General features: G+C 37.2%; 1 protein-coding gene across 1 annotated transcript; it reads right to left on the minus strand.

The window, feature by feature from the left end:
• Positions 1-1577: 1577 nt before the first annotated feature.
• On the minus strand, positions 1578-17706 carry LOC103940445 (embryogenesis-associated protein EMB8). Its single transcript, XM_009350561.3, has 14 exons — positions 17358-17706; positions 17182-17271; positions 10371-10432; positions 8594-8694; positions 6419-6508; positions 5920-6042; positions 5440-5517; positions 4225-4310; positions 3684-3732; positions 3118-3174; positions 2910-3040; positions 2745-2828; positions 2369-2435; positions 1578-2194 (listed from the first exon to the last, which is right to left on the minus strand). Exons 1-14 carry the CDS (start codon positions 17630-17632, stop codon positions 1748-1750), a joined length of 1740 nt encoding a protein of 579 aa, XP_009348836.2. The 5' UTR covers positions 17633-17706; the 3' UTR covers positions 1578-1747.
• Between the last annotated feature and the right edge of the window lie 5062 nt (positions 17707-22768).

Here is a 22768-nt window from a genome sequence, read left to right on the forward strand (position 1 = left end):
ATCGAATTTGGGAAAACGAACGTCATAATCGAATTTAGGATGTCGAAAAACCTAAGGGCGGACCTTGGGTTGCCCCAAGTGCCACCACGGGGCGGTGGCCTAGGAGGCCACAGGACACTACGCGCCAAGATGGGTCGCCAGAAAATTTGCTAGCTCCACCGTGGAAAGCAGCAGAGCACAGTACCTCCTGCGGAGGTGTCTGTGCTCCACCCACCCGTGAGTAAAGACTACTCACCTTCTTTGCAAGGCCTGAAACTGGCTGGTTTCTGGGCTCAACTTCTCGAGCTTCGTTCAAGCTTGTTTCTCAACCATTTTCGATGTTTCAAAAGCCAAATGAAGCTTGACACGAGGAGAAGAGATTCATACCAAGTTGTGATCGAGTGGTGGCCAGAGTTGGCCGAAAAATAGCTGCAAAGTGGTGGTCCTTGCTGGAATGCTGGGGAAGCTTTCCTTGTGGGTTTCCTACGTCCAAACATCACCAAACATCTCAAAACTACTCCTAAACATACATCAAAGTATGATCTACAACTTTTGGACGAGGTTTGAGGCTTACCTTCGTCGAAGAACATGGAAACTCGTTGGAGAGCTTCGGTGAACAGTGAGTTCACTGTGCAGCGAATGAGGAGGGGTTTTGGGGTGTTTCTCGTTCGTTTCTGGGTTCACAACTAGGGTTGTTGGGTGGTGGGAGGTGTTGTCATTGTTGTTTGTTGTTGTTGTGTGTGGTGCCCTTGGGGAGGGCAGTTCCAGAGAGAAACGAGAAGACCGAGAGTGAGAGCTTAAAGAGATAGGGAGTTTTGAGAGAAAGAGACGGGTATATCAGAAATGGGAAAAAGGAGAGGGGACCATGGGGAAAAGTGAGAGGATTGGGGGACAAGAATTCATTGTGGGCCCCAATGGCTCACACATTAAGGTCATTAAAGACGAAACACGAAATATTCGAAAAACGTTGGACGTTTCGTAACGTAAAATCTTTGTTATAACTCCAAATTCGAATCCGTTCGTGCCCACGCGTTCGTGGTGATGATTACAAAAAGAATAAACTAAGAAAATTAGTCATACACGTTACGTTGAGATGGTCAACGAAAGTCAATGTTCATGTCTCAAGGGCAATTTGATAATTTCATACGTTCGATACAATAAAATACAACAAATTTAGGACGAGGTATCATAACCAAACTTGTACTTCAAGTTGAATGTGGTTGTTTGCTTTCTTATAGATATCCAGGCTTGCAGCCCTCCTCCAACCACAACAGTGTGCAGATTTGGTTCCAACAGTACTCGAATGACGTGAATTTGTCTTATGAAAACCAAAGGCAAAGTGAATGAATTATTGCCAGAGTGTCATAAGATGATTCAATGTCAGTACAAGTTTGATATATAGGTGATCCACAGTGATAATGAAGATGAATATTTGAGGACCGAATTGATGTAGTTGTCCAAATTATTCATCAGAATACATGTTCCTATATACCTCAGCAAATGGGGTGGCTAAGCAAAAGAATCAACATGTCGTCGGACCGGACTGATGACTCAACTGGTTTATAATCTTCTTTCATTTCATAATATTTTACAGAATATTAATATCAATAGAACTTGATTTTTATTTTTTTCTTTTTTTTTTTTCTTTCTGAAAATAATGTAAACATTACAGCGATGATTGTCAATGTGTTTTAAGACGAAACAAGTTTCTTACATGTATTATCATTTCCTAAATTCCTCGGATATTAGGGGGTGGGTGGCAATAGAATCACCCAAATAAATTTCTGAGCTTCTTTTGCAAGACAATTTTAAGTGCAGAACCAATCAATGGCCAACTTGTGACGATGGAAACATACACAAGCAACCACAACGACCACTTAGTTCGTCGGGATAGCTGATCTAAGCACCTTCTAACAGTAGTAGTTACATCAAGAGGCTTCGCATCCTGCGCGCTAGTAACTAGTTCAGATGATTGGGGGATTTCTGCTAAAGAGTGTGATTCTGGCTGAATCATCTGTTCATCTTGTTCTCCTGAAACCATTTCGTTAGTTTCTCTGTCATGGATCTTTTCTGGTTCAAGTACATCTTCTATCTTAGTCTCCATTGCCTGTTCATTTCCAACAGCAGCTACCATTCCATCGTCTGCAACGTTTACATAGGGACCTTGATGATCTATTGAAGAGTCCAACGACAACTGCAGGCCAGAACTCACCATCTGAAAAACATGAAAATCAAGAATATTAATTTGCAGAAATGGCCTGTACTGCTGCACAAACAACAATTTGCATATACTTCTGGACAGTATCAGAATCTAAAACCTCCGCTTCATGCACCCAATAACGACATTCCTTCATTAAGCACTCAAAGACTAAGGAAAATAAAATTATACCTTCTGTACATGCATATATTGGCTACAGTGAAGAATTTTAAGAAATTCGTCAACAGCCCTTACCCACCTGCAAGGGAAAGAAAATTAATCACTGCGTGTTAGAACAAAAGCTATGATGAAGCTACCTAAAAGTGCGCATGCCAACCATAGCAAAGAGAGTATTATGACCACAATAGCCGCAATGAACACAAATATACCAAATTACGACAGCTTCAAAAGGACAAGCTATAAAGTATCATTACATAGGTTGCTACTAAGCTAGCCTCGTATAATAATATAAAGTTTATGGGAACAAATACATTAAGTTAATCTCCAAAGTGGCGACTAATGCAAACATAAGAGAAAGGTATAGAAATAACATGGAACCATGAAGTACCAGATGCCAGAAGCAGTTAATCCTTCAAAGAAAGCCAAGTGTCCTCCATGCTTTGTTGTAGCTAATACAATATTTTTGTTTGCCCTATTGAAGACAAATACAAGGCATATGCTTAACTTATGTGAAAGAAGAAACCGATGAAAGAAAACACTTTAAGAAGTCCACCTGCATTCATCCCAAGGAATGGCTTCCCTAGTGCAGACTGGATCATCTAAAGCACTGATACAGAGCAACGGGACAGCTACATTTCCCACATAAGTAGCACTGCTACAGTGCCTGTAATATGTGTCCACGGTCTGTAAAGGAAAAACAGATGCTTAACGCAATAAATAGAGCAAAGGTAAGGTAAGAGGAATTAGTGAAATCATTATACCTCAAATTTCCCAACAATGCAGGTGGCGTGCTGATCAAAATCACGAATAGAGCGCGACTATTGAAGAACAAGATAAGAACAAAACAAACATTAGTACAAGGCAGGTAGCGCCACTCAACGAAGCATACACAGACACACACAGACTATTTCCACACAACTGTTTCATTTGGATGTTTCTTCTTTTTCATGAGTAATATTTAAATCCACAATTAAATTCAATTTATGGGGTCCATGGGTTTACAGGAAAACTAATGAAAATGGCTTGAAAACTTTGAGTTTTAACGATAAGGACAAAATAAAGGGTAAAGTGAATAGTATCAGGATTGACTTTTTAGTGTAAAAATATGGTTTTTCATTAAAGTGAATAGTACTGGGAGCTTTTCGTTAAAGTTCCCATGGGTTTAAAAGTTGAACATTCCAGAAGTAAAATTACTTGCTGCAGGTTTTAACAATATTTCATAATGTGATAAACTTTCTAGCAGAGTACAGAGGTCCAGTATCAACTTTATTTGCTGCTCTAACAATGATGCTGAGCTCAACAAAAAAATCTTAAAGACAACACCGACCTTTTTTATGCCTTCCCAATTAGCGAGCCGTAAGAAGTGAGGCTGGTTTCTGCATTAACCATTTATGATTTGTCATAAATATATTTTAAAAAGGACAGAAACTATTGCTAATAAATAGATCATATTCCTACCTTTTTGATATTGTAAGCAACTAAATGAATATGGTGCATACAGTGGAGCAAATATACATACATATTCCTAACCTTTTGAAAATAACCCCTTTGTAATTCAGATTAAAACAATGAAGAGTTGATGAACAAAAAAGTTTGGTTTTCCAGAGATCGGAATTCTTATCCTGCAATGCGATTATTTTGGTGAGATGCCAAAATTCTTGGTGAGAGCCTAAGAATAGGTGTGATGCCTCTGGAGTGATTCCAGTCATCTTTTATTATTGTTTTACTTTAATTTATCTTTGTTTTCACTTCCGTTGAGCTATCTACATTCCTTTGCCCAACTCTATCCTACACCACATAATGTTTTATGAGGTATTTACTACCAAATTAAAACTTTATCATAATATTGTTTAAATAAACAGACATACAGTTGAGCATAGCCTTGAAGGCCAATTGTTAGAGCTTTATCATAAACTTTTTGCAACAGCCTACGGCCTATAAATCTATCACCAATCTGCAAGAAAAAAAATCATAGGATAAGTAACTTCATTCAGTATGAAACTACTGCAGAAACCAAATGCTAATTTCAATTCCATGACACATGCGAAAGGAGGAAACACCTTTTTTTTTTTTTTCACTTTTTTTTTTATTTTTTTTTATTTTTATAACAATAGCATCAAATGCACAATTAATTTTTTCATCTAGCTGAAGCTTATTTGGCAACTTGCAGACAGGTGTCAGCGGAGCAACAGCAAAATGGTTTGTTTGCCTAGCAGTATATGGTACGACAAAGGATGTCTAATATTTCTTTTTTTTTTTCATTTACTCAAACGGTCATATATTTCCAAGATACGTTAAATTAGAGTTGCCGTTCAGTATATGCTACACTGTGAAACCAAGCATGTCTCACACTATTCTGCCATACCAGCATGAGTGTTATTTATAGATTTTAATATTACGGGCTAAATGATGAATGCTGAAGTCCAACATGATACCAAAACTTAAGGAACCCAATTAGCCACTAAGGCCTAAAATAACAATGATTCTCATGCAAGTTCAAATAAATAAAAATATCAAGTCACGTCGTGCTGCCATGCAACCCCCAAAAAAATCAAGAGATTCCAAAAGTAGAAAACACAGGGTACAATATATGATGCACTGCAATTTATTGCTAAGCAACACCTTAATATGTTGAACTAGTACACAATAGGTTTACTGAAAGGTATCTATGCTTGGCTAACTAACATATTTAGCTCTTTCTAACAAAGTTTTGACAAACAAAAATGTTCAGAAGTTAAAACACTCAACTCTGAAACCCAGACCAAAGTATTATCCCCTAGTATTATCCCCTGCTAACTAACATATTTAGCTCTTTCTAACAAAGTTCCGACAAACAAAAATGTTCATGAGTGTTATTATAGATTTTAATCCCTGAATCCATACTACTGAGCCCCTAGTATTATCCCCTGCTGACCCCTTCATTAATCACTGTGGACATATGCAATAGCCTAGAATGGTTAACAGTAGAAAAGAAAATTTGGGACAAAACCATATACAGAAAGTTGTCCACACACTCTGCCAATGCATTTAGTCACAAACCAGAAACATTGCTCTTCACATAACCATTAAGTTGAGACACTAACCAAAAGGTCCCAAGGGGAACATATCGCTACAGCCCCAGCAGCAGGAGTCTTCTCGCCATCCTCCCCAAGATACTTGACCTGAAAACAATTAATTAAAATGGATGTCAACTTCAGGTGATTAATGAAACAGAGAATGTTGAAAACTAATTTTATATTGGAATTATTTTAAAAGATCTCCCAACAACTCATATAGCTCGGTGCTTTGCAGAGTTGATGCCAAAAATACTAGCAAATGAGAATATAGAGAGATAATGAAATTGACTTGTATAACGTTCTATAAATATCTGTTTGATCTCAGAAAAATTAGAATAGTGCTAAAAACTGCAAGGTGAGTGCCTCTAAAACAAAAATGAAGTTAATATATGATTAAGGGATCCAGAATTAGAAAAGTAGTGAAATCAAATGATACCATAAAAGATCAAATCTAATTAATAATTACAAAAGGCTTAAAAACGAATTTAACACGGCCAAATAACATACCAAAATATTGGCACCTATACTTGTTCCAACAATAAATAAAGGAGCCTTGGGGTATTCATGGTGGAGGTTATTAACGACAGTCCGTAAATCCTCTGTCCATCCAGCATTATAAAAGCAATCGGACTGAAAATAACAAGAAACAGAACACTGAGATTACTTCATTGGCTTAATAAGAAAACTAATTATTCAAAGAGAAACGCACAACATCCAGAAAGTTAGACAAGGGAGAAGCAGCACACAACACATTACTATAACAACATGCTCGTTTGGATCCTTTTCTTTTTTCCTTTTTCTGTTTGTATTTGTAGAAGCTGTTTGCTAATGGATGTTATTTGTACTTCTGTGGATAGGTTGTCCACTTTTTCATTGTTTTCTAGTTTCATAGATAATGAATAAGGTGTGCTTCTCAATAGAAAAATAACATTAACGATTGAGAATTATCAGAATCTTTAATATCATTAGCTTGTCAACTTTTGTTGCTTCTAAAACAGCTTCTTACTGTAATTGAAACGCCACCCAGTCCTCTGTGATTGCTAACAACAGCATTCCATCCCTTTTTTGCTGTATTGAAAGCAAAATGCTTTATGTACTGCAGCAACAAGAAGTAACATCAGCAAATCATCATGAATGCAGACAAACCATATCTCACACATACCAAAAGCTTATTATGGAATGAGTCTAAAGAAGACATCAAGAGGAGCACTTATATTTTTTCTATAAATGAAAAAGACTTCATGATTCATATAATAAACTATCTATTCATATGTTAAATCGATAAACATGATTTATTGATGTAAGTCCTGCATAAGGGTGCAGATTTTCTTTAGATTTTGTGGTAGCTTGTTAATCATAGGTTGTGGCCAGCTCTTTAGTTTTTATGGACTGTTGGTCCACTAGATTGTACTTCCTTCAATTTAATTGTTATGTTTCCTATAAAAATAAATGAAAAAACATAGTATTTCCTATTGTGACAGCACAATGAAATAAATGTGAAACATAAAAAACAAAGTAAAAATAACTCTAAAGCTAGGAGCTAGGTCCTCTCCTTTTTCCATTTCCTCCATTTGTTGTAGGAGCAGGACAACAGTGAGAGAACGGAAGAGCGAGATTCTTACCCTAAAACCTGAACCCAGGCCTTCGCAATCCCAACAAATGTGCATTTTGTTTTCACAAGAAACAAAATTATTAATAAAAAGAAAAAAGGTACATGAAGAGTGAACATGGAATCCACTTCTATTAAATCGTGAAACCTAAAAATCAGCTCTACACTAATAGATACAGCAGCATCACATTAAACAAAAAGAGATGCTAAGGTCATTTTCTGACTTCATTATTGAATCAGGTCAATGGCTCACTTTTGTGTAAATTTACATTCCATGTGTGGTAAGGAATGGAAATACGCTCTTAACTGGAATCCTGACCCTCCTCTTTGTCAAAATTGACTGGTAAATTGCCAGCCAGACAACGTGCCAAACATCTCATATTGGTAAAATAGGAATTACTTTCCCATTCCTGGACTGGATAATGGCAAAATAAGCACGACCTAACAGAAAGGGACAACTCCTTCAACTCCTTCATCATTAATCCCATTGTCAAAACTTTTAAACTACTCACGTATTAGTGCATTCCATGAAATTGGGATAAACCAACTGAAGCTTCTCCTTCAGTATCATGACCATAAAGGCTCCCATCCACTTTCGGGCTGATTAATGTCAGCATCTGGGGAACGGTGTAGGTGGTACAACATCTATCATGATTACAGGGTGTAATCTTGTTGTAGATGGGATGCCATCTGGACTTAAGAGATTGGACCAACTACTTCGGTTTGAAGAACCCCGGATAATTTAATTCCTATTTTGGCTGAGACTAGGAGTGATGTGGCCATGGCCAGGTCTAGTTGTAGTTAGTTTTGTGTTTCAGACATATAATAACCAACAGGACGAAAAAGTCCTTGCAAAGATCTTAAAAATTCCCCAATAGCAATTTCGTACTAAGTTTATAACTGCCAGTGAGCTCTAGCTCAAATTACATTGGGATAGGGTGGGAAAGGTTCTATCTTAAAGACATTTTTTCTGAAGCAAAAAAAAAACTCAGTTGAGATTCTAAGATTCAACAGCTTTCGAAGTTCTAGAGAAATTTATTTTACTATTTTAACTTCTTGCTTGACTAAAACCAAAATTTCTATTTGAACCAACTAAATTAGTTCAAATATTTTATTCCTAGAGACTCTAAAAAAAGACATGGAGTACTTTTATTCCTAAGGACTAAGAAAAGACATGAAGTAGTTGGAGCTGACAGAAGACTTGGCGCAAAACCGAACGCATGGGCATTCTAGGATTCATACAGCAGACCCCACTTAGTGGGATAAGGCTTTCTTGTTGTTGTATTTTATTCCTAGAGACAAGGACCACAACAATAGCTACTAGAATTTAATTACACTAAAAAATTGAGTACCAATAAGGGTTTAGTCAAGTAGTTTGCTCCCACGTGGTAACGGGTTCAATTCCTTATAGTACCAATCTAATCTAGCAACTGCAAGAATTTCCCACCTTCCAAATTGTAGGGTTTAACACAGGGAACCCCAGTTTCGAACCAGAGCCCTTGATGCGGATTTGGAGAATTCTGTTTATACAAAAAGGCAAATAAATAATGAAGAAATAAAGATTAAGCTTACAGCAGATTCAGAATCACTGGTTAATCCAGGAATCACCAGCACGATAGGGGTTGTGTCATCTTTAGGAATAGCATTGTTTGTGCTCAAAGCACCTCCCAGAACTGCATTACAAGCATACACATGAATCAGAAAAGAAAAAGCATTTACAACGACGATTACCATGAAATCAAGAGTGTCATAACACTTCAGATGAGCATGATAACTAAATAATTAGTAAAGCCACTACACCTGGACACATTTTAAGATTGTGAAAATTCTTTTTGCAACCAATGAAAAAAATGGTTTTATTTACCGTATGAGAAGAACCAAAATCATCTTTTGGGTGGGTTTGAAGGGGTTTGGGCATAGGGTTTTAGAAGATACAGGGGTTTGAATCAAGGAATATCATTGAGACTTGCCTGGTCAAGTTTACAAAATACTAGGTAGTAATTATGTTTAGGAGGCTCAAAGGCTATGTGTGGTAGTTATTGAAATATGGAAGTGTACTCAGTTGTTATTATGTTATAGTGAGTTTAAAGGGTCTGTCTGTCTAGATGATGTTGTCTCGGGATTATTTACTAATGATGTCCATCTAACGTGAAATGGACCCGAGTACAACCAATTGAATTGAAAATTCAGTACAGTAAAGTGAGGAAAGAAAGATGAGAGAAATGCAACATACGCAGGAGATTACAAGAATAGCCCTAGTACTAGCACAGCAGCATAAAAATTTAATAACAACTCTCATATGGAACAAAAATAATACAGAAATTTCAGTTTGACATAAAATTCCATTTTTCTCCTGTTTCAGGCCAATTACCAAGACGGAAAAGATTGGTTGCCTAAATTTAAATTTTTTTACAACATTCTGTAGAGAGATCAATTCACCATCTAGCCCATAGAACTTCAACTCTTCAGTTAAAAAGATTTGACAATATTGCAATGTCCAACCAATAAAGGTCACACAATGGAACAAATGGTATCATGAAGCCTCACAATAAAAATAGACGATGCCAATTTAGAATAAAACCTACAACTGCTTTCTCCAAAGATAACGTCACTGAGGAACTATTGTCAATTAATAAGTAAGCATTCTTTTCTTCTGAGAAAGAATTAATATATGAACATGAAAGACTACATTTTTACAAACACAAAATATAAATACAGCCCACGTTACACATCCTATCAACATAAGCCAACACAACATGGGTGCCAAGTAGTACACAACCAAAGAAATACAATATAAGATCGAACGAAAACAAAGTTACAAAAACACTGGAGCTTATGCATGTATTTTTACTGTATATCAGAAACACAAAATTAAAATGATAAGGCTAGTATGATTTAGTGCTAACTACATTACACACCCTTGAAATTTGGGGTGATTTTAAAAATGTGTCATGAAGTTTCAATTTTCTTATTTAATACCATAAGTATTAAAATTGTATCAATTTATGTCTTTGGTCAGATTGATCACTTGATCCTTCATTAAATTAATGGCATAGTGAGTTGTGATCATTATGTGGGCTATCGTTTAAGCCACATTAGAACCACATTGACAAAAAAATCATCAATTAAATGGAGGATTAGATATTCAAAGAGACAAGGTGTAAATTGATACGATTTCAAAACTTCAGGGTGCAATATGAGAAAATTAGAACCTCATGGTCCATTTTGAAAATCAACCCCAAACCTGAAGAGTGTACAATGTAATTAACCCTTTACTTTGCGTTCATTAACGTCCATAAAAGAATATACGTACATGGTCATTAATTTCAGGTAAATGAACAATAGTTACCATCAGAATTCCTTAGCCAATCCAAAGCAATGGTTCCACCATCAGATAGATGAAAAATTTCTCTGCGAGGGAATATACATTGCTATCTGTTAGTCAAAAGCATGAATCAAAATTCAAGAGAAAGAATAGTCAATGACAGTTGCATAATCTGTATTAAACATATTTTAGTAGAGACACAAAATTGTAGCAAACCTATGCGAGAAGCAAGATCATGGAAAAAAATGTTAAAAGTATCAAAGATCCAAGCAAACCTTTAAAAGCGAGACAGAAACAGTTAAGGATCAATATAGAACAATACAGTTACATTTCTCATTTCTTGACAGTAAATTAGTAAACTAACAAGCCAACTGATTCATTTCCCCAAATAGACCCATCTCATATATCATTACGGCTATAAATCACATTATAATCATTTTATATCTATCCTTGGGTGTCAAACAGGACTATAACCACCCTATATAAAGTTAAACTCAGATTCTAGGAAGCTCGTTAAGCTTCAGTTACAACGGAAAGGTTGCTCCCTTGTGACTGGAAGGTCACGGGTTTGAGTAGTGGAAACAGCCTCTTTGCAAAGCAAAGGTAAGGATGCGTAAACTAGATGTCATCCCCCCCCCCCCACCCCTACCCTCGCAAAGCGGGGAGCCTTGATGGCTTGGGGTCGTCCTTTTTTTGTTTGTTTATTTAGATGGAGGGCAAGCCTTAGTGCAACGGGCAAGTTGCTCCTTTGTGACCAAAAGGTCACGGGTTAGATTTGTGGAAACAACCTCTTTGCAAAGCAAGGGTAAGGCTGCATACGATAGGCGTTCCCCTCCTCCCTCTCGACCACCCCCGACCCTCGCAAAGCGGAGAGCCTTGTTGGCTTCAGGTCGCCCTTTTTGTTTGTTTATTTACATGGAGGGCGAGGGATGCAACAGAAAGGTTGCTTCTTTGTGACCGAACGGTCATGGGTAAGAGTTGTGGAAACAACCTCTTTGCAAAGCAAGGGTAAGGCTGTATACAATAAATGTTCCCCCAACCCCCCGCCGACCCTTGCAAAGTAGGGAGCCTAGTTGGCTTCGGGTCGCCCTAGATGGGAGCCAGCTATGTGTTAATATCAGCTGGGATACTCAGTATTTTTTCCCTCTAGAACCTTGTTCAACAAGCCTGAAACCTTAAAGCCAGCCAGAAAAGCATACAGAATAAGGTTTCTCTTCTGTATTCTTTCCTTTTACAAGAAAAAAAAAATGTAAGCCCAATTTAAACTACACCAACCTGGAACATAATGCAACTAAATACATAACAGGCCTAAAATGGCGGTGGATGAAAAAATTTAGGCATAACCTATATTAAAACACAGTACAACTCCTATTCAAATGATCAATGTTATAACTTTTGTGAACTATAAGTTTGAGCTGAAGATTAGAATAAGTTTTGTTTAATGTGTATCTGTGAAGAGGCAAGTGTAAATGACTGTTGTAAAAGCATGATGCCATGTGTTGAACCAGAGCTAGAAGATTTGTCTAGGATGAATTGAGTGGCTTGTGGTCAAGTAGGGCCTCATATGTAAAAGCAAGTGCTCTTTTGGAGAGTGATGAAATTCCTCTTAGAGTAGGTGAAAAACAAGAACCATTCGTTTTCGTTTGGTTTATTTTGCTTTCTGTTCAGCTCCATCTACATCAAAACCTTCGTTGATTTAAGAAACACTAACATGGCCTCAGAGCCTAGTTGGGTCTAAAATCTGGGCGTAAATCTGTGAAGCTATTTTTGAGCTCAATCGAAGCTCTCTTGAAGCTCGGTGAAGTTGTCGATTCAGATCAAAACATGTCTGGATCTGGAGGCTCGGAAGTGCGAACTCCAGTTTTCTCCGGTGAGAACTACGAGTTCTGGAGAATTAAAATGGCAACGATATTCAAATCTCTTGGGTTATGGAATCTGGTAGAGAAGGGGATTGCAACCTCCAATCCGAAGAAGAAGGAAGCTGGAGAAGCATCGGAGGAGGATGAAGGAATGGTAGCTGTTCTGATGAAAGACGCAAAGGCTTTGGGAATCATTCAAAATGCAGTCTCGGATCAGATCTTCCCACGAATCGCCAATGCCGAGTCAGCTAAGATGGCATGGGATTTGTTGTACGGGGAGTATCACGGTGGTGATCAGGTACGATCTGTGAAACTGCAGAATCTTAGGAGAGAGTTTGAATATGCTAGGATGAGAGATGATGAGTCTTTATCTAGCTATCTTACACGGCTGAATGAGTTAATTAATCAAATGAGAACATTTGGTGAATCTCTGTCGAATGAGAGACTTGTGCAGAAAGTGTTGATCAGTCTTAGTAAACCTTATGATTCTATCTGTTTGGTTATAGAAAACACAAAGTGTCTAGAGACTGTAGAGTTGCAGGAAGTAGTTGCAATCTTAAAGAGTCAAGAGCAACGGTTTGATCTGCATACTGTTGATACTACTGGGAAAGCATTCTCATCTTTCTCAGTGAGTCCAAAAGAGCAGAATAGGGGTGAAGGTCAACCTGGTTCATCTCAGTTTCAGAAAAATTGGAATAATAAGGGTAAGAAATGGGGTTCAAAACCTAAGTTTCAGCAGAAATTTCATGCTAATTCTGCACATAATGCACAGTCAATGGGGCAGATAGGTACCAAACCACAGTGCAGGGTATGTTCTAAGTTTCACTTTGGAGAGTGTAGGTATAAAGGGAAACCTAAATGCTATAACTGTGAAAGGTTTGGTCACTGGGCTAGAGAGTGCACAGTAGGTAAATCAGTGCAAAAGGCAAATTGTGCTAATCAGGTAGAGGTGACAGGGAACCTGTTTTATGCAAATAGCACAATCACTGAATCAAAAGTGAATGGAGAATGGTATGTAGACAGTGGTTGTAGCAACCATATGACAGGGGATTCTAAGTTGTTGATAGACATGAAGACAAATGTAGTTGGCAAGGTTCAAATGCCCACAGGGGAACTCATGAATGTGGCAGGTTTTGGTACACTTGTGATAGACACTAGCAAAGGCAGAAAATATGTCAAAGAAGTAATGTACTTACCTGGGTTGAAAGAAAATCTGTTAAGTGTGGGGCAGATGGATGAACACGGTTACTATCTGTTATTTGGGGGAAAGATGTGTAGTATCTTTGATGGACCTTTATTGGATTGTCTTGTTCTCAAAGTTGAAATGAAAAAGAACAGGTGTTATCCTTTGACACTGATACCAAATGATCAGGTTGTACTGAGAGCAGGTATTTCTAAGTCTACTTGGATATGGCACAAGAGACTAGGCCATCTGCATTTTAGAGGTCTTCAACAGCTTAAGAATAAAGAAATGGTGCATGGTCTCCCAGTTTTAGAAGAAATGGATGAAGTCTGTGAAGGCTGTCAGTTTGGAAAACAGCATAGAGAGTGGTTTCCAAAGAATCAAGCATGGAGAGCTAGTAAACCTCTAGAACTGGTACATGTGGATCTGTGTGGTCCTATGCAGAATGATTCTCTTGCGGGTAACAAATATTTCATGCTTCTTGTAGATGACTGTACAAGAATGATGTGGGTTTATTTCCTGAAATACAAGTCAGATGCATTGATCTGTTTTCGAAAGTTCAAGTCCATGGTGGAATTACAAAGTGGCTTTAAGATAAAATGTCTGAGAAGTGACAGAGGGGGTGAATTTACATCTTGTGAATTCAACAAGCTGTGTGAAGATGCAGGGATTCAAAGACAGTTATCTATGGCCTATACTCCACAACAGAATGGAGTGGTAGAGAGGAAAAACAGAGCTGTAGTTGAGATGGCAAAAGCTATGCTCCATGACAAAGGACTACCATACTACTTATGGGCAGAATCTGTACTCACAGCTGTCTATTTATTGAACAGGTGTCCTACAAGAGCTCTTGGAGAAGTAACTCCATTTGAAGCATTCAGTGGTCGAAAACCTGGAATTGCACATCTCAGAATCTTTGGTTGTCTGTGTTATGTACACACACCAAATGAGTTGAGACAGAAACTAGATGCAAAGAGTGTCAAGGGCATATTTGTAGGTTATGCAACCTGTGAAAAGGGGTACAGAGTGTATGATCCTCTTAGTAAAAAGCTTATACTCTCAAGGGATGTAGTGTTTGATGAAAATGCAGCCTGGGAATGGAAGACAGCTCCTGAGAACTATGTAACCGTGTTTAATTCTAGTGAGCTATCTGTGCTGCCTAAATGTATCTCATCAGAGACAACTTCAGAGGAAAATGATTATGCTTTGTCACCAAATCTGGCATTCTCTCATGAATCTGTAAGTGATGTGGACAGCAGCATAAGAAGGACTCAAGTTTTTGATCACACTCCATTGAAATGGAGGAATCTAGATGATGTTTTGGCACAATGCAACCTTTGTATTATGGAACCTGAAAAGTTTGAAGAGGCAGCCAAAGATGAAGCATGGATGAAGGCTATGAAAGATGAACTGTCAATGATTGAGAAGAATGCAACTTGGGATCTGGTGAACAGACCAAGTGATAAACCCATAATTGGGGTTAAGTGGGTGTTCAAGACCAAGCTTAATCTCGATGGGACAGTGCAAAAGCATAAGGCAAGGCTGGTAGCCAAAGGATATGCTCAGAAACCAGGTGTGGATTACAATGAAACGTTTGCACCTGTAGCTAGACTGGATACAATTCGGACTCTAATTGCTTTGGCAGCTCAGAAAAGTTGGAAATTATACCAACTAGATGTGAAATCTGCTTTTCTGAATGGAGTACTCGAAGAAGAAGTTTATGTAGAACAACCAGATGGTTTTGTGATCAAGGGGAGTGAAGACAAGGTGTACAAGCTTTATAAAGCTTTGTATGGTCTAAAACAGGCGCCAAGAGCCTGGTATAGTGAAATTGATACCTATTTTGCTCACTGTGGGTTTGTGAAAAGTCAGAGTGAAGCTACTCTTTACATCAAAGCAAGGGGAGGAGAAATTCTGATAGTTTCAATCTATGTGGATGACATAGTGTATACTGGGAATAGCACTGAGATGCTGAAGGAGTTCAAGGAAGACATGATGACAAAATATGAGATGACAGATTTGGGGCTTCTTCATCATTTCCTTAGTATGGGAGTGATTCAAACTCACACAAGCATATTTATCCATCAAAGGAAGTATGCTGTTTCTTTGTTAGATAAGTTTGGTTTGAGTGAGTGTAAATCTGTGTTTACACCACTGGTTTCATCAGAGAAGCTATGTAAAGATGATGGCAGTGGTTCAGCAAGTGAGGAACAGTATCGAAGAATTGTGGGAAGTCTGCTGTATCTCACAGCAACTCGACCAGATATAATGTATGCTGCTAGTCTTCTAGCTCGATTCATGCACTGCCCTACAAATAAACATCTTGGAACAGCCAAAAGAGTGCTTAGGTATATCAAGGGAACTTTAGACTATGGTTTAGAGTATGTAAAGGGAAAGAATGCAATGCTAATCGGATTCTGTGATAGTGATTGGGGTGGATCTGTTGATGATAGCAAGAGTACTTCTGGTTATGCATTTTCCTTTGGCAGTGGAGTGTTCTCGTGGGCCTCAGTGAAGCAGAATTGTGTAGCACTCTCTACAGCAGAAGCAGAGTACATCAGTGCCTCTGAAGCAACTGCTCAAGCCATTTGGCTTAGATTTGTTCTTGAAGATTTTGGTGAGATGCAAACTGAAGCGACTCCAGTACACTGTGATAATACAGCAGCAATTGCAATTACTAAAAATCCTGTTTTCCATCAGAAAACCAAGCACATTGACAGAAGGTATCATTTTATCAAGAATGCACTCCAGGAAGGGATAATCGATTTGGTGTACTGTCCAACAAATGAGCAGGTGGCAGACATATTCACTAAGGCTTTGTCTAAGGATCGGTTCAACTATCTTCGAGATATGCTTGGTGTGAAATCAGCTCAAAACTTAAAGGGGAGTGTTGAACTATAAGTATTTGAGCTGAAAAGATTTAGAATAAGTTTTGTTTAAATTGGTGTATCCACTTGTGCAGAATGAGGCAAAGTGTAAATGACTAGTTTTGTAAAAAGGCCATGAGTGCCATGTGTTGAGTGATCCATGAGATTAGAAAGATGTGTGTCTAGGATGAATTGTAGTGGTTATTGTGGTCCCAAGTTAAGGGCCTTCAGTTAATGTAAAAGCATGTTAGTGCTCTTTTTGGAGAGTGATGAAATATTCCTCTGTAAGAGTTTCTGCAGAGTGAAAAACAAGAAACCATTCGTTTTCTTTCGTCTTGGTTTATTTTGCTTTCTGTTCAGCTCCATCTACATCAAAACCTTCGTTGATTTAAGAAACACTAACACTTTTAAGCATATCGACAAGACTACATCTGAACCAAATAAAATCAGACGCATATAAAATCCACTGAACACTAAAAGCTCCTCCCAAAATCACACTGAATTGTAAACTGAGAGCATTCTGGTTTAAGATATCATCCAGACAGAGCATTCTGGTTTAAGATATCATCCAGACAGACAACTATAATACATCACATTTGCTATGCGGTTTGCATCTTTTAACAGACTCAAAGAACAGTAAATTCGTGTGTCTTTACTATTCGTAAAATCCTAATCCACATACGAAGAATTGAAGTAGTAACAATCGCAGCCGAATTGGGATTTGCAGCAGTACACAAATACTCCAAAATATTTCACTCCCAAACGCACATTGCACACAGATGCAGAAGAACCCACCACACAAAAACAACCACAAATTTCAAATCTTGAACTAACCGAGATGGCGAAAATGAATAAACATAAATAACCCCCATTTTCCCACAAAATTTGAAAATTGGGTCGACCACATGGGACAGATGCAAGCGTACCTTTGGTAGCTGAAAGCAGGAGGCCGTCCAAATAAGCTGAGAAAAAGAGTCTGGAAATGGGGGCTCGAGAGCCACGGCGTCGCCAAATACCTGCATGTTAATCGACTAATTAAGTTAATTGAACAACAAAATCAAGGATTGAATAGTTGCTTAATCAAATAGTATTGAATTGGGACCTGGAATGGAGAATCCGGCACTTGGAAATGATCCCTTGGTAGATATGGGAGGAGGGGTTGAAGGTTAAGGAGACGGCGGAGCCTCTGAAGGCGGTGAAAAGGTCTTGGAAGAAATGGAATTCGAGGAAGTGGTAAAGAATTGCAGCGGAAATCGCGAGGGAGGCGAAGAGGTAATGCCAAACGGGAATCAGAGAGAGGTCGTTGAGCAGAAGAATGTAGGCGTTGCCGGAATCGGAATCCCGGCGGAGGAGAACGTCCCTGCAACTGCAATCCATCGCCTCCTATGATTTCTGGCTTCTGGAAATGAAAGTTGATTTTCGTTTGACGTATGAAATGGTTGGACAGGTGAGCTAAATATTCAGCAGCTCTCGGGAGCGGGGCCCATGCTGACGGATACCAACGGTTGATGAATGGGAACGTTATTCATAAGAATGTTGAATATGAATAGGAACGCTATTCACCTAAGATTTTCTTGCAAAAACTAAATAAAATTCGAGAGTTTTAACGAAATATTTTTGGTACTGTTTATTTTTAATTTTCAGTTGTATCAAATAGATAAATAGTTTAGAGTATTGTTATTTATACACTTATTTAACGTCAAATCGAATAAATTAAAAAAGATAAATGACAAAAAATTAATAATAATGTTTAAGAAAGTGTATGAATAGCACTATTCACGTTTTATCAAGTTCGTCATCTGTTTTTGTTCTGTTCGATAACTAAACAATCTTAAATTAATTGATTTTTTTTCAAAGATGATCAGTACGTAATGATGAACTGAATATCTACATAGAGTTGCATGAACAGCCCACAAACTATTTTAAAAAGGTCATTGAGGAGGATTTAGATCTCGAGAGCTAATGGAGAAGATCTTCCTCATCAATCATCCTAGACCGTTGAATTTTTATCCAATGGTTACAATTATTATAATTTTAAAAGAACCTCCTGTTTGTATCTATTGGATAAAAATCTAACGGTCTAGGATAATTGACGAGGAGAATCATCTCTATTAACTCATGAGAGGATCCAAATCCCATTGAGGAGTCGAGGAGCCAAGTCTTTTTATTTTCAAAATTAAGATACTTGAGTAGTGATTAGTCAGTATCTAATTTGCTGACATCTTGATGTGACAAATAACATTTTAACACATCTTTAAAAAGTTTCCTAATATTTGTTATTTTGCAAACCGAACACCAATCATCACTTTAAATGTATAGCCAAACACCACCGACATTTTCTAGCTATAAATCCATAAGTTGCTAATCTAATTTTTAATTTATCCTCTCAAATTTCGTAAACTTTTTTTTTCATAAAAATAAATCCCTCAGCTCAAGAAAAACTATCAATCTACAATTTTTAATTTACCCTTTCAAATTTCGTAAACTTTTTTTTTCATAAAAATAAGTCCTTCAACTCAAGAAAAACTATCAATCTACCCTCTATATATTTTACATGCAAATTATACATAATAAGCTCCAAACAAAGAATTCAACTTCTGATTATATGAGGTGGAGGAGAGGAAATTGGTTCTGTCGGTTCATGAAGATGAAAAGGTAGCACCACAAAAAAGATAAATTACCATCAAAGAAAAATGCCTTATGGGCGTGTAGCTACCTTCTCTATTTGTCTTTTTATTTTTTTATTTTTTTATTTTTTGTGTGTGTGTGTGTTTTTTCTTTTCACTCATTTTTTTTGATATGTTATCTATATATTTATCAAAAACTTCAATGTTTTAAAATTACTAATTCTTATTTTCCGCTTCTGTTCCTATCTAGTTATAGATAAATAAAAAAGTGTTGAAATTAAATTCACCACAATCATTGTGAGGGGAAGAGATGCAGAAAATCAACTATATGTAAAGTAATAAACAACCATAAAGTAACATTTGGCACTGATGGGGTGTCGTCGAAGGCTTTCTGATGGTCAAGTTAGTAAGCAATTTATAAGACTCAAGCAATAGAAGTAGGTGATTATTGTGTTCCCAGAGATGAACCATAAATGGGTGTATTCATACCATGATTCTAAAAAAGGCTAGGTGCTAGTTGGGTGGTGGGCTAAAGCCTAACACTTAGGCGGGGGCCTAGGCGAATTTAAGTAATTTTTTTTATTTATCATTATAAATAAGTACATATAATAAGATTCTAAAAATTGTTAGGCACTAGTCGGTTGACGGGCTAGAGCCTACCACCTAGGCGGCTAGGCGGGCGCCTAGGTAGATAAGTGTCTTCTTATACTTAAAATATACATAACTTCATCATAAACTATAAAATAGAATGACGTATATATTATGAAATATTGAAACATAATGAAAACATGGGAAACAAACATATAATGTGTGTTCATTTAAGTATTTAACAAGTCTCTTACAATTTATTGAAAAAATAAAATAAAATGCAAAATGAAAGTTATCTATTTTTTATCTAAGTGAGTCGCGACCTAGGCGGGTGCCTAGGAGAGTCTGGGTGGGCTAGGTGGGTGCCTAGGTGGTTTAGACAGGTGCCTCAGCAGGTCTAGGCGCCCTTTCTTAATTTTCAAACACCTAGGCATTAATCGGGACGGTGGCCAATTGCCTAGCGCCTAGGCAAGACTTAGGCGGCGCTAGACGAGGATTTTTAGAACAACATTATTTACACATAAAAAACTATACTTACATTTTTGTTAGTTTTTAATTCACAAAAAATGTTCTTTAATAAATACGTAGTATAAAAAAAATTTTAACTGTCAACTTTCATTTATAGATTGACTAGGTTCATTTTGGACTTTACTAGTTGGTTGGGTGAACAAGCCCATTAAATTGTGCGCAAGTCCAGTACATGGAAAGATTCTTTATAGCATTCCACTTAAACAAACCAAATTGACGACGTCGTTTAGCCTTAGGTTATTTTAAGAAGTTACTATTCATCATCTTCTTCTCCTCTTCTCGATCCATGACTGCACAAAGCTTTTTCTACCTAGATGTCGAGAAGATTATACAGTTACAGTTCCAATATTTTCCAAAAACTCAACTGGTCTGTAGCCTGCCTAACGCAGCCTTGTCTTGCCTAGGCCCCTGCCTAGCACCTTGCCCCGCCTTGTCCTCCGCCTAAAGCCGCCTACTTGGTTATTCAATTTTTCTAACAATTAGGCCTTAATCGGAACAACAGTCAGCCATAGAGCGCCTAGGCGGCCGCCCAATTTTTAGAACACTGATTTATACTAAAGCATCCTTTTAGTACACAAAATCTATACTAAACAGAGAAAATCCCAAAAGGATATCAAGGAGTAGATATGCATCTTATTTGGAGTATAATTACTTGTAGTGCACACCAAATCCCTAGAAATCTCCAATAATATAGAAACCTGGCTAATTCCATACTAGATCAGGTTTTCATATCTTGTGGATCAAGATGTCAACTCAGAGAAATCGACGGATTTCGCCCATTTATCTAGAAAATGGTGATGGTGGCATCGCTGATCATTTTGTGCAAATATGCGATAGATGCTATTGTGCACTAAAGCTTTGATTCCACCACTAATTATCATACCCTAGTATCCAATTGTCAACTCATGATTTATCAAATTAATGAAAACAACTTCCATATATATGTCTGTGGTCAGGTACACATGCCAATAATTTTTCAAAAAGATGTGAATTTTACCGTGGTCAGGCTTAATCTCAACTATTCCTACAGTCTATATATCCATGGTCCGATATACGCAAACAAGCAGAAATCCAATTAAGCACAGTGAGAAACAAATTAACTACTTATCAACTTGGTCACGTCAAACAAATAGCTAATTTTCTAGAAAGCCACACAAGCCAATATTCGTCAACAGTCAGATCAAAACATAAGTTCATGATTCTCATTCACAAAGCATTGATAGAATTCAATTCATGGTCCAAAATAAATTCATATGCATATAATTTCAATATCAAAATCCTCGGCTATGTTCAAGCACAAAGAACCAAATATCAAAATTGCAATTCAACTAGTGAATGAATATTAATCATCAAATTTGAATCCATGAATCAAACAATCAAATAACTAAAGTACTCATAATTGGGGCTTCCTCTTAGCCTTAGCTAAGAGTTTAGAACCCCATGAACGACGGATTCATAGTAGTTCTATGGAAAATATGCATAAAATAAATTTGAAGAAGAGAAACCAAATTGTTGCTACTTTTCCGCTGCCTTGTACGACGCCAGAAGAAGTTCAAGTCCCTCTCTACTACTTGTATCTTCCCTGTAATATCTGTGCTTCCAAGTTTGCTAAAAAATAGGAGTTCCAATCAATTTGAGATTCTTTCTTGAGATATCTCCACCGCCTCATGTAATCATCTTGTCCGTCTTTCTTTAATTCTTTTCATCCTTCCTTTTCTATATCAATTGTCCTTTGCACTACCTCACTTAAAAGCCATAGACTGGAATTTGGTTTTGGGCAAGTGAATTTGATTCATCCTTCTTGAACAAGTCAAAAAGCCCTCATTTGAAAGTATTGGCTCTTGGTCCAAATAAGTAAAAATCAACCCACCTATTCATCTTCAACCTGCAAATAAAATAACGATTAACTAAATGGATGAAGCCAATGTAATTAGGAAGACTAAAACATATAGAATGTGTCAAAACCTTGTCAAATTCCACTTTTCATCAATACACATCCTAATACTTATAAATTACAATAGTATAGTAATTAATTCCAAATTAATCTAAATGAAACACTAACAAATATAAATAATAGGTAACAGATGTAATAAATACATGTCTATCAGGATTTCTCTCAAAACTGATGGATTCTAGCATTTCGCTCTTCAAAGAATTATAATCCTTTAAGCTTCGTGTTACGTCAATTTGTAGTGAGTTTTGATTTTTATTTCAAGTTAATTGGATCATAATTCAAATGTCAGTAGCTAGAAACCAAACTATATATATATATATCTTCATAAAAACACCAAACTAGCTACATTACTTCTGATTCTACCTAGCTAGAGTGTATAGACGAATCGAAATAGGCTTCATTAGCACACATTGCTGCGTCTTCTCTTCTATTTTCAACTTATGCACGGTTAGACCCTTACGCCTCGTGTTTCTGGCGGCCTCTTGTAGTGTGAATATTGTTGTATGAAGCCGATATCCCAGACAATGATATGATAACTGGGAATAAAAGGGAAATAAAGGAAAATTAGAAGAAAAAATAATTCTCTATCTCATATATCATTCATAAGCGGCAACAATACAATATAGCAGGAGAGTTTCTAGAAACCCTAGTGATTCAGTGCTGCACAGCAGGCAGCAATCCGAAAACTCAGAATGATATTTCGGGAACCGAAGTTAGGATCTGACAGCTAAATAACAGAAATGAGAAAAAGGGTATGCTGATAATTTCTCGTATCAGACAATGACATTAACTATATATTTTGTATACAAGTCTATG

The sequence above is a fragment of a genome, unplaced genomic scaffold, assembly GCF_019419815.1.
Source record: "Pyrus x bretschneideri cultivar Hongxiangsu unplaced genomic scaffold, Pyrus_bretschneideri_v1 Contig49, whole genome shotgun sequence".
NCBI lineage: Eukaryota > Viridiplantae > Streptophyta > Magnoliopsida > Rosales > Rosaceae > Pyrus > Pyrus x bretschneideri.

Coding starts and splice junctions, on each gene's coding strand:
- LOC103940445 (XM_009350561.3), bottom strand. CDS start 17,632: ATGGATTGCAGTTGCAGGGACGTTCTCCTCCGCCGGGATTCCGATTCC. Junction 10,433..17,181: donor CCTGCTTTCAGCTACCAAAG/GTACGCTTGCAT, acceptor ATTCCCTCGCAG/AGAAATTTTTCATCTATCTG. Junction 2,195..2,368: donor AATATATGCATGTACAGAAG/GTATAATTTTAT, acceptor CATGTTTTTCAG/ATGGTGAGTTCTGGCCTGCA.